This window comes from Oncorhynchus clarkii, unplaced genomic scaffold (genome assembly GCF_045791955.1).
Source record: "Oncorhynchus clarkii lewisi isolate Uvic-CL-2024 unplaced genomic scaffold, UVic_Ocla_1.0 unplaced_contig_9595_pilon_pilon, whole genome shotgun sequence".
NCBI classification, from domain to species: domain Eukaryota; kingdom Metazoa; phylum Chordata; class Actinopteri; order Salmoniformes; family Salmonidae; genus Oncorhynchus; species Oncorhynchus clarkii.
Window position 1 is genome coordinate 176,732 of NW_027257925.1, and position 18,654 is coordinate 195,385.

Genomic DNA, 18,654 nt, shown 5'->3' on the forward strand with positions numbered 1-18,654 from the left:
GAGGGAGGGAAGGAGGCAGGGAGGGAAGGAGGCAGGGAGGGAGAGAGGCAGGGAGGGAGAGAGGCAGGGAGGGAGAGAGGCAGGGAGGGAAGGAGGCAGGGAGGGAAGGAGGCAGGGAGGGAAGGAGGCAGGGAGGGAAGGAGGCAGGGAAGGAAGGAGGCAGGGAGGGAAGGAGGCAGGGAGGGAGAGAGGCAGGGAGGGAAGGAAGAAATTAGATATGGAACTAGGTTAGAGAGGAATTCCAAACACAGAGACAGAAGCCTCAACCCTTCATTCTCATTACAACAGGCCAGCTGGTAAGCCTCATATTGTCAGTCTCATTACAACAGGCCAGCTGGTAAGCCTCATATTGTCAGTCTCATTACAACAGGCCAGCTGGTAAGCCTCATATTGTCAGTCTCATTACAACAGGCCAGCTGGTAAGCCTCATATTGTCAGTCTCATTACAATAGGCCAGCTGGTAAGCCTCATATTGTCAGTCTCATTACAACAGGCCAGCTGGTAAGCCTCATATTGTCAGCCTCATTACAACAGGCCAGCTGGTAAGCCTCATATTGTCAGTCTCATTACAACAGGCCAGCTGGTAAGCCTCATATTGTCAGTCTCATTACAACAGGCCAGCTGGTAAGCCTCATATTGTCAGTCTCATTACAATAGGCCAGCTGGTAAGCCTCATATTGTCAGTCTCATTACAACAGGCCAGCTGGTAAGCCTCATATTGTCAGCCTCATTACAACAGGCCAGCTGGTAAGCTACATATCTTCAGCCTCATTACAACAGGCCAGCTGGTAAGCCTCAACCCTTCAGTCTCATTACAACAGGCCAGCTGGTAAGCCTCATATCTTCAGTCTCATTACAACAGGCCAGCTGGTAAGCCTCAACCCTTCAGTCTCATTACAACAGGCCAGCTGGTAAGCCTTGTATTTTCAGTCTCATTACAACAGGCCAGCTGGTAAGCCTCATATCTTCAGTCTCATTACAACAGGCCAGCTGGTAAGCCTCATATCTTCAGCCTCATTACAACAGGCCAGCTGGTAAGCCTCATATCTTCAGTCTCATTACAACAGGCCAGCTGGTAAGCCTCATATCTTCAGTCTCATTACAACAGGCCAGCTGGTAAGCCTCATATCTTCAGCCTCATTACAACAGGCCAGCTGGTAAGCCTCATATCTTCAGTCTCATTACAACAGGCCAGTTGTTGGAGAGTGGGGATGACTATCTAACTATCTGTCTCCTCCAGAAGCGTTATCTACTTCCTACTACACAGAGACAGATAAGATCTTCCTTCGTGCTAATTAAAGGTCCAGGGCAGCCATCTTTATCTCAATATATCTGTCTGAGTGGGGAGAGGAAAACTGAAAACTACAGTAGCTGTTATTGGCAGAGAGGTTTGGAACACTCTTTCTCATTGGTCTATTAACGATGTCACCAGGCAGGCCAAAACTCCATCCCACCAAAACAGACTGTCTGTTCAAACAGCTCTTACACTAAACATGGCTTTATCATCATTTTCACAATTTCACAGTATTGTTCCAACCTCATAGAATGGAAATATATATAACAAACTGGAAAATCACATTTTTGACTGCGCTGTGCCTTTAATATTCAGTTACTGTATTCTCCAGTCATATACAGACTTCAATCAAACTGGGAGCAGATTGGTCTCTCAGAATGTGAGGAACGACTAGAGCTGGCCGGTCTCTCAGAATGTGAGGAACGCCTAGAGCTGGCCGGTCTCTCAGAATGTGAGGAACAGCTAGAGCTGGCCGGTCTCTCAGAATGTAAGGAACGGCTAGAGTTGGCCGGTCTCTCAGAATGTGAGGAACAGCTAGAGCTGGCCGGTCTCTCAGAATGTAAGGAACGGCTAGAGTTGGCCGGTCTCTCAGAATGTGAGGAACAGCTAGAGCTGGCCGGTCTCTCAGAATGTAAGGAACGGCTAGAGCTGGCCGGTCTCTCAGAATGTAAGGAACGGCTAGAGCTGGCCGGTCTCTCAGAATGTAAGGAACGGCTAGAGTTGGCCGGTCTCTCAGAATGTAAGGAACGGCTAGAGTTGGCCGGTCTCTCAGAATGTAAGGAACAGCTAGAGCTGGCCGGTCTCTCAGAATGTAAGGAACGGCTAGAGTTGGCCGGTCTCTCAGAAGAGTTGGCCGGTCTCTGTGAGGAACAGCTAGAGCTGGCCGGTCTCTCAGAATGTGAGGAACGACTAGAGCTGGCCGGTCTCTCAGAATATGAGGAACGGCTAGAGCTGGCCAGTCTCTCAGAATGTGAGGAACGGTTAGAGCTGGCCCGTCTCTCAGAATATGAGGAACGACTAGAGCTGGCCGGTATCTCAGAATGTGAGGAACGGCTAGAGCTGGTCGGTATCTCAGAATGTGAGGAACGACTAGAGCTGACCGGTCTCTCAGAATGTGAGGAACGGCTAGAGCTGGTCGGTCTCTCAGAATGTGAGGAACGGCTACAGCTGGCCGGTCTCTCAGAATGTGAGGAACGACTAGGGCTGGCCGGTCTCTCAGAATGTGAGGAACGACTAGGGCTGGCCGGTCTCTCAGAATGTGAGGAACGACTAGAGCTGGCCGGTCTCTCAGAATGTGAGGAACGACTAGAGCTGGCCGGTCTCTCAGAATGTGAGGAACGGCTAGAGCTGGCCGGTCTCTCAGAATGTAAGGAACGGCTAGAGCTGGCTAGTCTCTCGGAATGTGAGGAACGACTAGGGCTGGCCGGTCTCTCAGAATGTGAGGAACGACTAGGGCTGGCCGGTCTCTCAGAATGTGAGGAACGGCTAGAGCTGGCCCGTCTCTCAGAATGTGAGGAATGACTAGAGCTGGCCGGGCTCTCAGAATGTGAGGAACGACTAGAGCTGGCAGGTCTCTCAGAATGTGAGGAACGGCTAGAGCTGGCCGGTCTCTCAGACAGTAAGCTGACTGTGATTTAGCCCGTTCTCCAACGCTAGGAAGAAGTATAGCTTGCCGTTCCTTGGCACAAGAAGGACCATAGCTTGTCGGTGCCTGGTACAAAGAGGGTTGAGAAACACTGGGCTACACTTTAAGGAACAAAGATAGGTCCTTTTTTCTAAGAGTGTAGAGGAATGGCAAGAGAAATGTCTGGCCTGTTTGATCTTTGTTTAAACAAGCCAGAGAGTTAGAATTATAACAAATTGACTGGTACAAACCTCTAGAGGTGGGACAAATGTGTTAAGTCTGAAGTGCTTAGAATTATAGCAGAGTTCTTAGAATGTTGGGAGAGTTCTTAAGGGAAGGTTGTTATGGCAGGGTTCTAATCAAACCGGACAGGAAGTATCGACAGGATGGGAGGAAGGCTTGATACACAGCCAGGCAGCAGTGCACCATGGGGGGATAGAAGTGTGCAAGGCTCTTTCTCAATTTGTCTTTCATCGATTTAATCGATTCCTCCCACGCTCTATCCTCGCCTCATTCACAAAACGCATTGGAGAAGATCCAAGGTCCCGCCCATCGAACCTTCTCCTCCAATGCGATTGAGAAGAAGTTGAGTACTTGTGACTTCTACTATTATTAGGAGCTAGAGATAATATCCAAAATGCAATATTCAACTAATCCCCGCTGTAAAAACGACCTTGAGGACTTTGCTGAGAATACATTGATAAAAGCCCGAAGATGTTTTCAGTCTATTACGGTGCTGTAAAAACCACCTTCTTATTTCTCATTTAATTCAACCTGTGAAGAACTTAATACTTATCACAAATCTGATGATTGCAGTTCACCTATAAATGGACCAGGACGTGAACCCTCAGGGGGCCGTCTGCCTATGGTATTTGGTAGCGTGTATATGTGTTCATATAGAAGGTCAGTAGAGGAGGAAGCAAAGCCTCAGCTAATGTAATAAGTAATGCATGCAGATGCTGTGTAAATATGCACAGACTGGAGCTGCTGCTTGTCTGAGCCGCACTGCAAATGTTTGATAAGATACTGGATAATCCCCAAGAAAGAAGACTTAAAAAGTTGATAAGATACTGGATACCCCTCAAGAAAGAAGACTTAAAAAGTTGATAAGATACTGGATACCCCTCAATAAAGAAGACTTAAAAAGTTGATAAGATACTGGATACCCCTCAAGAAAGAAGGCTTAAAAAGTTGATAAGATACTGGATACCCCTCAAGAAAGAAGACTTAAAAAGTTGATAAGATACTGGATACCCCTCAAGAAAGAAAACTTAAAAAGTTGATAAGATACTGGATACCCCTCAAGAAAGAAGACTTAAAAAGTTGTATTTACCTCCAACAACTCTTCCTCAGCTGAATAAATACCACTAATACCGGTACTTCTTTGGAGATTGTATAATGTGGTTTATTTGGTATAAAAGCGAGATACATTTTTATTTATCTGTGGTACCTCACTGTGCTGAAGTAAAGGTGAACTGTCATCAGAGATGTAGTGAGGGTTTGAGAAAGGTCACACTATGGTGGGGACAGCAGGGGAGAGGAAGGTGTGTGTGTGTGTGTGTGTGTGTGTGTGTGTGTGTGTGTGTGTGTGTGTGTGTGTGTGTGTGTTGCGGACACACAGTGGCAGTTCTTCTCTCTTACCTTCCTTGGCGGGCGGTATGGTCGGTAGGGGGGGTGACGTGGGGGGTGGTGTCGGTGGCTGGGTGGGGGCGGGGACTAGAAAACACAGAGAGACAAGCACATAAATCATCACGGTGCATCCATCATATCTCTCTATCCACACACACACACCTACAGTGGGGCAAAAAAGTATTTGGTCAGCCACCAATTGTGCAAGTTCTCCCACTTAAAAAGATGAGAGAGGCCTGTAATTTTCATCATAGGTACACTTCAACTATGACAGACAAAATGAGGAAAAAAACACATTGTAGGATTTTTAATGAATTTATTTGCAAATTATGGTGGAAAATAAGTATTTGGTCACCTACAAACAAGCAAGATTTCTGGCTCTCACAGACCTGTAACTTCTTCTTTAAGAGGCTCCTCTGTCCTCCACTCGTTACCTGTATTAATGGCACCTGTTTGAACTTGTTATCAACTTGTTTTTTGCCCCACTGTACCAGAATCCACCTACCTCTCCCATGCTGTCCCCAAACAATGCCTCTCTTTTGGATAAGCCAGGGAGGTTTTTCTGTGGTGAGTGATAGCAGCAGTAGCAGCAGCAGCAGTGTAACCTGGGGGGAGAGCAGCTATCTGTATCCCTGGCAGTGAGTGAGCATCTCCTGTCCCCTAAACAGACCAGTTCTCCCCACCTCATTGCCTTGCCAATGGCCTGCATCATTAGCCTACTATTGTTGCTTCTAAGGGACAGTCGTGCTGTGAGGGACTGACGCCGTGTCCTAAATGACACCCTATCCCCGTTGTAAATGTAGGGAACAGGCTACCGTTTGGGATGTACCCTAAAGGGAGGTGAAATGAGTTGTGGCTGGTGCTCAGCCACACAGGCAGAGAGCAGCTCTGGGGGGAAGGTTTCATTTACCAGACAAAAGGAGAGAAAGCATGCTTTGTCTTCACTGAGCTGAGCTGATCTACAGGCCAGTCAGTCGTAAGCCACAACAGCCATTAAAGGTAATGGGATCAAGGCTGTTATCTGAAGGGGGGGGGGCTTTTGCATGGCCTGGAGCAACACTGGAATGATCGGTTCTATGGTTTCCCACTGCTTTCAGCCTCACATCGTTGACTCTGCTGTTTCAATGTGTAACATACAGTATGACAGGTCATCTTCATTTCTACTGCCAATACATCCAATCCAATGTTCATAGCTGGTCATTCTGTTCTACTCCCATAAGAGAGATTTTGAGTGAAGTTGACACATACGTGTTGTGTTCGTGATGAGAGTGTTGAGGTCAGTTGGTACCTACGTGTTGTAGTGATGGTGGTGACGGCGGGCCCCTCCATGTCCTGTAGCTGGGTGAAAACGCTGATCTTATACTGGCTGTTAGGGGTCAGATCATAGAAACACTGTCTAGACGCAGAGCCTCCAACACTCACTTCCTGTTTCTGGCCATCTGGAGAGACAACAACAATCAACAACAACAATTAAAAATCACCCTTCACAATCAGAGATGCAACATACTGTTAAATACAGATATGAAGATAATTTATAGAGCACAACATGGTCCTACCAGACTGATTCCTTAGTCTACATGTCAGAGAGGCATGTCTCTTCTTTTAATACATTTCTATCTGAACGTACCACAACCTACTGAACACAACCGTTCAAACAGAAATATCTGTTTAAATAGACTTCTCTGGTAGAACAGAGTTCTATGGAAGAACAGAGTTCTATGGAAGAACAGAGTTCTATGGAAGAACAAGTTCTATGGAAGAACAGAGTTCTATGGAAGAACAGTGTTCTATGGAAGAACAGAGTTCTATGGAATAACAGAGTTCTATGGAAGAACAAGTTCTATGGAAGAACAGAGACCTATGGAAGAACAGTGATCTATGGAAGAACAGTGTTCTATGGAAGAACAGAGATCTATGGAAGAACAGAGATCTATGGAAGAACAGAGTTCTCTGGTAGAACAGTGTTCTATGGAAGAACAGAGATCTATGGAAGAACAGTGTTCTATGGAAGAACAGAGATCTATGGAAGAACAGAGATCTATGGAAGAACAGTGTTCTATGGAAGAACAGAGTTCTATGGAAGAACATAGTTCTCTGGTAGAACAGTGTGGGCCTCTAATGTTAGCATCTTTGAAGCCAAAGACAGAGTGAACTGGCACACAAGAGACTAATGGTGTCCATTCATCAACTTCATTATTGCAATTATTTTCCAAAGGTGTCTTCTTGCCATTGTAAATGTAATGGAGACTCTGCCACATCGAATGAAACCTCTTTTTGAAAAACACACACACACACACACACACACACACACACACACACACACACACACACACACACACACACACACACACACACACACACACACACACACACCATTCCTGTGTATTTAACATGATCTGTGGCTCCTGCAGTCAGGTATCCTGGGCCACTGATCTGTACGTGACCCAGTCAGTCAGAATCAGAACAGAGGACAATAGAACTAAAGGTTCTGGAACTCTGCCTTCTAGATGTTCTCTAGCTGCTCCTGCATTCTACATTCTAATTCCTCAAATCTCTCCTTCCAGGGATTTCCTTCCTCTGTGTCTGTCTGTCTGGCAGGGACAGAGGCAGTACTTTATCTGCAGCTCAAATGGTACCCTATTCCCTACAGAGTGCACTACTTTAGATCAGAGCCCTATGAGCCCTGGTCTCAGCTAGCCGGAGCTGAATGACAAAAAGGATGCACAGATTTGTATTTTCTTTCATTTCGAAAATAAATGCTAAAACAGGAAGAATTAAAAAATATATATAATAATTTATTTTATAATAATAATAATATATATTTTTTTATATATAAGAATTGTGTTATATTGGAAACAAATCAGGGATAATGTGTCTCTGCATCCCAATTACAGAAGGAGATTTACGAGGATTCTCCTTCACAGTCGAGATGATTTCACGTAATAATGTCCAGGAATAAGGACCACAGAAACACTCATCCAATAATGGGATTAACCAAATATGTACCAGAGTCGTATGACTGCTGATTCCTGAGCTAAACAACTGGATGGGATGTTTTCACTGAAAGACCCTTTAAAAACCCAGCTGTGTGGAAGATGATCAGACGTATTGGCTAAAACATCAAACCGCCCTCCAACAAATACCACCCTCCCTATTATACACTAGGTCATTGATTTAACCAGTTATTTTTTGTTGTTGTCCAGTCACATATCTGGACAGAAAATAGAGATTTCCTCAATATTAACCAGTCGTCATGAAGTGTAAAACGGATCATTATTAGATATTTCTTAGCTGAATGTTACAAAGACTGAAGTCTTTAAATTACATTAATTGCTATTAGCTTACTACACTCCTTGTATACTTGAAATAGACTCCAGAGAGAATACGCACGCGCACACACACGCACACACACACACACACACACACACACACACACACACACACACACACACACACACACACACACACACACACACACACACACACACACACACACACACACACACACACACACACACACACACACACACACAGTAGAACACAAGGTAGACAACATAATGGTTATTATGCCATGTTGTCACTAACCACACAGAGGTAAACACAACCTGCCATGTTGTCACTAACCACACAGAGCTGAACACAACCTGCCATGCTATCACTAACCACACAGAGCTGAACACAATCTGCCATGCTGTCACTAACCACACAGAGGTGAACACAACCTGCCATGCTGTCACTAACCACACAGAGCTGAACACAACCTGCCATGCTGTCACTAACCACACAGAGGTGAACACAACCTGCCATGCTGTCACTAACCACACAGCACATTACTACTGTATACCTTCCTAGGAGTCAATCAACTGTGCTCCTATAATATCAGTGAGCTATGAGATAGAACTATTTCTAGAGAGATCCAGACGGAGCACGTTAAGGCATACGGAAGGAATAGAGGCAGGGTCTGGTTTTAATATTGGAACAGATCTCAAATCTCCTGTGTTTAGAGAGATAAACGGAGAGAGAGAGAGAGAGAGGGGGGGGAGAAAGAGAGAGAGAGAGAGGGAAGAGAGAGATAGAGCGGGAAGAGAGAGAGAAAGACAGAGCGAGAAAGAGGGGGTGAAGGGAGAAAGAGAAAGAGAGAGAAAGTAAGAGCTGAGGATTTGGTGGATTTGAAGATAAGCTCATGTGTGAGGTTTGGGGAGATGGAAATGGGCAATAAAAGAGAAAATATAGAAAGTACTTTAAGCTTGATGCTAAGAAGTGACACAGCAACACTGTCAGAGCACGGGAGGAACATAACTACTCTAAGAAGTGACACAGCAACACTGTCAGAGGACGGGAGGAATACAACTACTCTAAGGAGTGACATAGCAACACTGTCAGAGCACGGGAGGATCATAACTACTCTAAGAAGTGACATAGCAACACTGTCAGAGGACGGGAGGATCATAACTACTCTAAGAAGTGACATAGCAACACTGTCAGAGCACGGGAAGAACACAACTACTCTAAGAAGTGACATAGCAACACTGTCAGAGCACGGGAAGAACACAACTACTCTAAGAAGTGACATAGCAACACTGTCAGAGCACGGGAAGAACACAACTACTCTAAGAAGTGACATAGCAACACTGTCAGAGCACGGGAAGAACACAACTACTCTAAGAAGTGACATAGCAACACTGTCAGAGCACGGGAGGAATACAACTACTCTAAGGAGTGACATAGCAACACTGTCAGAGGACGGGAGGATCATAACTACTCTAAGAAGTGACATAGCAACACTGTCAGAGCACGGGAGGAATACAACTACTCTAAGGAGTGACATAGCAACACTGTCAGAGCACGGGAAGAACACAACTACTCTAAGAAGTGACATAGCAACACTGTCAGAGGACGGGAGGATCATAACTACTCTAAGAAGTGACATAGCAACACTGTCAGAGCACGGGAAGAACACAACTACTCTAAGAAGTGACATAGCAACACTGTCAGAGCACGGGAAGAACATAACTACTCTAAGGAGTGACATAGCAACACTGTCAGAGCACGGGAGGATCATAACTACTCTAAGGAGTGACATAGCAACACTGTCAGAGCACGGGAAGAACATAACTACTCTAAGGAGTGACATAGCAACACTGTCAGAGCACGGGAGGATCATAACTACTCTAAGGAGTGACACAGCAACACTGTCAGAGCACGGGAAGAACATAACTACTCTAAGGAGTGACATAGCAACACTGTCAGAGCACGGGAGGAATACAACTACTCTAAGGAGTGACATAGCAACACTGTCAGAGCACGGGAAGAACATAACTACTCTAAGGAGTGACATAGCAACACTGTCAGAGCACGGGAAGAACATAACTACTCTAAGAAGTGACATACAGTGCCTTGCGAAAGTATTCGGCCCCCTTAAACTTTGCGACCTTTTGCCACATTTCAGGCTTCAAACATAAAGATATAAAACTGTATTTTTTTGTGAAGAATCAACAACAAGTGGGACACAATCATGAAGTGGAACGACATTTATTGGATATTTCAAACTTTTTTAACAAATCAAAAACTGCAAAATTATTCAGCCCCTTTACTTTCAATGCAGAAAACTCTCTCCAGAAGTTCAGTGAGGATCTCTGAATGATCCAATGTTGACCTAAATGACTAATGATGATAAATACAATCCACCTGTGTGTAATCAAGTCTCCGTATAAATGCACCTGCACTGTGATAGTCTCAGAGGTCCGTTAAAAGCGCAGAGAGCATCATGAAGAACAAGGAACACACCAGGCAGGTCCGAGATACTGTTGTGAAGAAGTTTAAAGCCGGATTTGGATACAAAAAGATTTCCCAAGCTTTAAACATCCCAAGGAGTACTGTGCAAGCGATAATATTGAAATGGAAGGAGTATCAGACCACTGCAAATCTACCAAGACCTGGCCGTCCCTCTAAACTTTCAGCTCATACAAGGAGAAGACTGATCAGAGATGCAGCCAAGAGGCCCATGATCACTCTGGATGAACTGCAGAGATCTACAGCTGAGGTGGGAGACTCTGTCCATAGGACAACAATCAGTCGTATATTGCACAAATCTGGCCTTTATGGAAGAGTGGCAAGAAGAAAGCCATTTCTTAAAGATATCCATAAAAAGTGTCGTTTAAAGTTTGCCACAAGCCACCTGGGAGACACACCAAACATGTGGAAGAAGGTGCTCTGGTCAGATGAAACCAAAATTGAACTTTTTGGCAACAATGCAAAACGTTATGTTTGGCGTAAAAGCAACACAGCTGAACACACCATCCCCACTGTCAAACATGGTGGTGGCAGCATCATGGTTTGGGCCTGCTTTTCTTCAGCAGGGACAGGGAAGATGGTTAAAATTGATGGGAAGATGGATGGAGCCAAATACAGGACCATTCTGGAAAAAAACCTGATGGAGTCTGCAAAAGACCTGAGACTGGGACGGAGATTTGTCTTCCAACAAGACAATGATCCAAAACATAAAGCAAAATCTACAATGGAATGGTTCAAAAATAAACATATCCAGGTGTTAGAATGGCCAAGTCAAAGTCCAGACCTGAATCCAATCGAGAATCTGTGGAAAGAACTGAAAACTGCTGTTCACAAATGCTCTCCATCCAACCTCACTGAGCTTGAGCTGTTTTGCAAGGAGGAATGGGAAAAAATTTCAGTCTCTCGATGTGCAAAACTGATAGAGACACACCCCAAGCGACTTACAGCTGTAATCGCAGCAAAAGGTGGCGCTACAAAGTATTAACTTAAGGGGGCTGAATAATTTTGCACGCCCAATTTTTCAGTTTTTGATTTGTTAAAAAAGTTTGAAATATCCAATAAATGTCGTTCCACTTCATGATTGTGTCCCACTTGTTGTTGATTCTTCACAAAAAAATACAGTTTTATATCTTTATGTTTGAAGCCTGAAATGTGGCAAAAGGTCGCAAAGTTCAAGGGGGCCGAATACTTTCGCAAGGCACTGTAGCAACACTATAACATGTCAGAGAAGCCCTAGTCAAAAACACACGGACATTCAGCTATAACATGAAAGAGAAGGTCTAGTCAACAACACACAGACATTCAGCTATAACATGAAGGAGAAGGCCTAGTCAAAAACACACAGACATTCAGCTATAACATGAAGGAGAAGGTCTAGTCAACAACACACAGACATTCAGCTATAACATGAAGGAGAAGGTCTAGTCAAAAACACACGGACATTCAGCTATAACATGAAGGAGAAGGCCTAGTCAAAAACACACAGACATTCAGCTATAACATGAAGGAGAAGGCCTAGTCAACAACACACAGACATTCAGCTATAACATGAAGGAGAAGGCCTAGTCAACAACACACAGACATTTAGCTATAACATGTCAGAGAAGCCCTAGTCAAAAACACACAGACATTCAGCTATAACATGAAGGAGAAGGTCTAGTCAACAACACACAGACATTCAGCTATAACATGAAGGAGAAGGCCTAGTCAAAAACACATGGACATTCAGCTATAACATGAAGGAGAAGGCCTAGTCAACAACACACAGACATTCAGCTATAACATGAAGGAGAAGGTCTAGTCAAAAACACACGGACATTCAGCTATAACATGTAGGAGAAGGCCTAGTCAACAACACACAGACATTCAGCTATAACATGAAGGAGAAGGCCTAGACAACAACACACAGACATTCAGCTATAACATGAAGGAGAAGGCCTAGTCAACAACACACAGACATTCAGCTATAACATGTCAGAGAAGCCCTAGTCAAAAACACACAGACATTCAGCTATAACATGAAGGAGAAGGTCTAGTCAACAACACACAGACATTCAGCTATAACATGAAGGAGAAGGCCTAGTCAAAAACACATGGACATTCAGCTATAACATGAAGGAGAAGGCCTAGTCAACAACACACAGACATTCAGCTATAACATGAAGGAGAAGGTCTAGTCAAAAACACACGGACATTCAGCTATAACATGTAGGAGAAGGCCTAGTCAACAACACACAGACATTCAGCTATAACATGAAGGAGAAGGCCTAGACAACAACACACAGACATTCAGCTATAACATGAAGGAGAAGGCCTAGACAACAACACACAGACATTCAGCTATAACATGAAGGAGAAGGCCTAGTCAAAAACACACAGACATTCAGCTATAACATGAAGGAGAATGCCTAGTCAAAAACACACAGACATTCAGCTATAACATGAAGGAGAAGGCCTAGTCAACAACACACAGACATTCAGCTATAACATGAAGGAGAAGGTCTAGTCAAAAACACACAGACATTCAGCTATAACATGAAGGAGAAGGCCTAGTCAACAACACACAGACATTCAGCTATAACATGAAGGAGAAGGCCTAGTCAACAACACACAGACATTCAGCTATAACATGAAGGAGAAGGTCTAGTCAACAACACACAGACATTCAGCTATAACATGAAGGAGAAGGTCTAGTCAACAACACACAGACATTCAGCTATAACATGAAGGAGAAGGTCTAGTCAACAACACACAGACATTCAGCTATAACATGAAGGAGAAGGCCTAGTCAACAACACACAGACATTCAGCTATAACATGAAGGAGAAGGCCTAGTCAACAACACACACAGACATTCAGCTATAACATGAAGGAGAAGGTCTAGTCAACAACACACAGACATTCAGCTATAACATGAAGGAGAAGGCCTAGTCAACAACACACAGACATTCAGCTATAACATGAAGGAGAAGGTCTAGTCAACAACACACAGACATTCAGCTATAACATGAAGGAGAAGGTCTAGTCAACAACACACAGACATTCAGCTATAACATGAAGGAGAAGGCCTAGTCAACAACACACAGACATTCAGCTATAACATGAAGGAGAAGGCCTAGTCAACAACACACACAGACATTCAGCTATAACATGAAGGAGAAGGTCTAGTCAACAACACACAGACATTCAGCTATAACATGAAGGAGAAGGCCTAGTCAACAACACACAGACATTCAGCTATAACATGAAGGAGAAGGTCTAGTCAACAACACACAGACATTCAGCTATAACATGAAGGAGAAGGTCTAGTCAACAACACACAGACATTCAGCTATAACATGAAGGAGAAGGCCTAGTCAACAACACACAGACATTCAGCTATAACATGAAGGAGAAGGCCTAGTCAACAACACACACAGACATTCAGCTATAACATGAAGGAGAAGGTCTAGTCAACAACACACACAGACATTCAGCTATAACATGAAGGAGAAGGCCTAGTCAAAAACACACAGACATTCAGCTATAACATGAAGGAGAAGGCCTAGTCAAAAACACACAGACATTCAGCTATAACATGAAGGAGAAGGCCTAGTCAACAACACACAGACATTCAGCTATAACATGAAGGAGAAGGTCTAGTCAACAACACACAGACATTCAGCTATAACATGAAGGAGAAGCCCTAGTCAACAACACACAGACATTCAGCTATAACATGAAGGAGAAGGCCTAGTCAAAAACACACAGACATTCAGCTATAACATGAAGGAGAAGGCCTAGTCAACAACACACAGACATTCAGCTATAACATGAAGGAGAAGGCCTAGTCAAAAACACATGGACATTCAGCTATAACATCGTTACTCACTGAGCAGAGACTCGATGACCACCCTGTAGAGGTCAGCCTGACGATGGGGCTGCCACTGGACACACATACTGGACATCATCACCTGGTAGGTGTTCAGGTTGGTCACGCCCAGGTACACTGAGGGGAGGGAGAGAGACAGAGGGGGACAGAGAGAGAGAGAGAGAGAGAGAGAGAGAGAGAGAGAGAGAGAGAGAGAAGGGGGGGGCAGAGAGAGAGAGAGAGAGAGAGAGAGAAGTGAGGGGGCAGAGAGAGAGAGAGAGAGAAGTGGGGGGGGCAGAGAGAGGGAGACAGAGAGAGAGAGAAGTGGGGGGGCAGAGAGAGAGCGAGAGAGAGAGAGAGAGAGAGAGAGAGAGAGAGAGAGAGAGAGAGAGAGAGAGAGAAGTGGGGGGGGGCAGAAAGAGGGGGACAGAAAGAGAGAGAAGTGGGGGGGCAGAGAGAGAGCGAGAGAGAGATAGAGAGAGAGAGAGAGAGAGAGAAGTGGGGGGGCAGAGAGAGGGGGACAGAGAGAGAGTGAGAGACAAAGAGATAGGGGGACAGAGAGAGAGTGAGAGACAAAGAGATAGGGGGACAGAGAGAGAGAGACAAAAAGAGAGAGAGAAAGAGAGAGATTTTATAAACACAATCACGATGACAGAAGAACATCACCAGCACATCACTATCACCATTACCATCACACGATCACAATCAAATCAATCACATCAAATCACTATCACAATCAAATCACTATCACATCACTATCACATCACTATCACATCACTATCACATCACTATCACATCACATCACTATCACATCAAATCACTATCACATCAAATCACTATCACATCACTATCACATCACTATCACATCACTATCACATCAAATCACTATCACATCACTATCACATCACTATCACATCAAATCACTATCACATCAAATCACTATCACATCACTATCACATCAAATCACTATCACATCAAATCACTATCACATCAAATCACTATCACATCAAATCACTATCACATCAAATCACATCAAATCACTATCACATCAAATCACTATCACATCAAATCACTATCACATCAAATCACTATCACATCACATCAAATCACTATCACATCAAATCACTATCACATCAAATCACTATCACATCACTATCACATCACATCAAATCACTATCACATCAAATCACTATCACATCAAATCACTATCACATCACTATCACATCAAATCACAATCACATCAAATCACTATCACATCAAATCACTATCACATCAAATCACTATCACATCAAATCACTATCACATCAAATCACTATCACATCAAATCACTATCACATCACTATCACATCACATCAAATCACTATCACATCAAATCACTATCACATCACTATCACATCACATCACTATCACATCAAATCACTATCACATCACTATCACATCACTATCACATCAAATCACTATCACATCAAATCACTATCACATCACATCACTATCACATCAAATCACTATCACATCAAATCACTATCACATCAAATCACTATCACATCAAATCACTATCACATCAAATCACTATCACATCACATCAAATCACTATCACATCAAATCACTATCACATCAAATCACTATCACATCACTATCACATCAAATCACTATCACATCACATCACTATCACATCAAATCACTATCACATCACATCACTATCACATCAAATCACTATCACATCAAATCACTATCACATCACATCACATCAAATCACTATCACATCAAATCACATCAAATCACTATCACATCAAATCACTATCACATCAAATCACTATCACATCAAATCACATCAAATCACATCACTATCACATCACATCAAATCACTATCACATCAAATCACTATCACATCAAATCACTATCACATCAATCACATCAAATCACTATCACATCACTATCACATCACTATCACATCACTATCACATCAAATCACTATCACATCAAATCACATCAAATCACATCACTATCACATCACATCAAATCACTATCACATCACTATCACATCAAATCACTATCACATCAAATCACTATCACATCACATCAAATCACTATCACATCACTATCAAATCACTATCACATCACATCAAATCACTATCAAATCACTATCACATCACATCAAATCACTATCAAATCACAATCACATCAAATCACTATCACATCAAATCACTATCAAATCACTATCACATCACATCAAATCACTATCAAATCACAATCACATCAAATCACAATCACATCAAATCACTATCACATCAAATCACTATCACATCAAATCACTATCACATCACTATCAAATCACTATCACATCACATCACTATCACATCAAATCACTATCACATCAAATCACTATCACATCACTATCAAATCACTATCACATCAAATCACTATCACATCAAATCACTATCACATCAAATCACTATCACATCACTATCAAATCACTATCACATCACATCAAATCACTATCAAATCACAATCACATCAAATCACTATCACATCAAATCACTATCACATCACTATCAAATCACTATCACATCACATCAAATCACTATCAAATCACTATCACATCAAATCACTATCACATCAAATCACTATCACATCACTATCAAATCACTGTCACATCACATCAAATCACTATCAAATCACTATCACATCACATCAAATCACTATCAAATCACAATCACATCAAATCACTATCACATCAAATCACTATCACATCAATTCACTATCACATCACTATCACATCAAATCACTATCACATCACATCAAATCACTATCACATCAAATCACTATCACATCAAATCACTATCACATCAAATCACTATCACATCAAACACATAAAATCACTATCACATCAAACCACTATCACATCAAATCACTATCACATCAAATCACTATCACATCAAATCACTATCACATCAAATCACTATCACATCAAATCACTATCACATCAAACACATCAAATCACTATCACATCAAATCACTATCACATCAAATCACTATCACATCAAACACATCAAATCACTATCACATCAAATCACTATCACATCAAATCACTATCACATCAAATCACTATCACATCAAATCACTATCACATCAAATCACTATCACATCAAACACATCAAATCACTATCACATCAAATCACTATCACATCAAATCACTATCACATCAAATCACTATCACATCAAATCACTATCACATCAAATCACTATCACATCAAATCACTATCACATCACATCACTATCACATCAAATCACTATCACATCAAATCACTATCACATCACTATCACATCACATCACTATCACATCAAATCACTATCACATCAAATCACTATCACATCAAATCACTATCACATCAAATCACTATCACATCAAATCACTATCACATCACATCACTATCACATCAAATCACTATCACATCAAATCACTATCACATCAAATCACTATCACATCACATCACTATCACATCAAATCACTATCACATCAAATCACTATCACATCACTATCACATCACTATCACATCACTATCACATCAAATCACTATCACATCACTATCACATCACTATCACATCAAATCACTATCACATCAAATCACTATCACATCACTATCACATCAAATCACTATCACATCAAATCACTATCACATCAAATCACTATCACATCAAATCACTATCACATCAAATCACATCAAATCACTATCACATCAAATCACTATCACATCAAATCACTATCACATCACATCACTATCACATCAAATCACTATCACATCAAATCACTATCACATCACATCACTATCACATCAAATCACTATCACATCAAATCACTATCAAATCACTATCACATCACATCACTATCACATCAAATCACTATCACATCAAATCACTATCACATCAAATCACTATCACATCAAACACATCAAATCACTATCACATCACAATCATGACCCCACCACATCTACAGTCACATCATGAAGGAACTGAAGCCAACAGGTGACGGAGAATTGCAACCTGTCAACCTAGCTAATTGACAGGTAAAGACCAGGATGTTGATAGTATTGATAACGTGTCCTAATGAAACACAATCAATCCAGCTGTTTGGGCACGTGTGTCTTTAAGGAATTCATTTCATCCACTCTAATAAACAACTCATTCTGATGTATGGGAAGAATCCATATGAACTAATGTCCAACTTCTGAGTCCTATCCAACTCCCATTTGTTATCAAAGAAAAGGCTATTAATCTTAGTGCTTAAATAGTATATGACGTGTTGATAAGAGAGCAATAAGTTAAAATCTATTCTCCAATCTTTATGAAAGCTATTAGGAACCGTAAACAGTTGAAAGAGTGTAAACAGTCTCTCTGTTCCGTACAACAACAACAAACATGTTCTGAAAAACAAAAGCTGCAACAACAAACTAATCTTTTAAAATG

At 42.2% G+C, this 18,654-nt stretch overlaps 1 protein-coding gene across 1 annotated transcript in view; it reads right to left on the reverse strand.

Moving 5' to 3' along the window:
- The window catches only part of LOC139393661 (collagen alpha-1(XIV) chain-like), a 243,447-nt gene that overhangs the window by 104,307 nt on the left and 120,486 nt on the right, over positions 1-18,654 (reverse strand). Inside the window, exons 23-25 of the mRNA XM_071142003.1 lie at positions 14,212-14,328; positions 5,840-5,986; positions 4,560-4,634 (exon numbers count right to left, since the gene is read on the reverse strand). Of these exons, the coding sequence (XP_070998104.1) occupies positions 4,560-4,634; positions 5,840-5,986; positions 14,212-14,328 (339 nt within the window). The remainder of the gene's footprint in view (positions 1-4,559; positions 4,635-5,839; positions 5,987-14,211; positions 14,329-18,654) is intronic.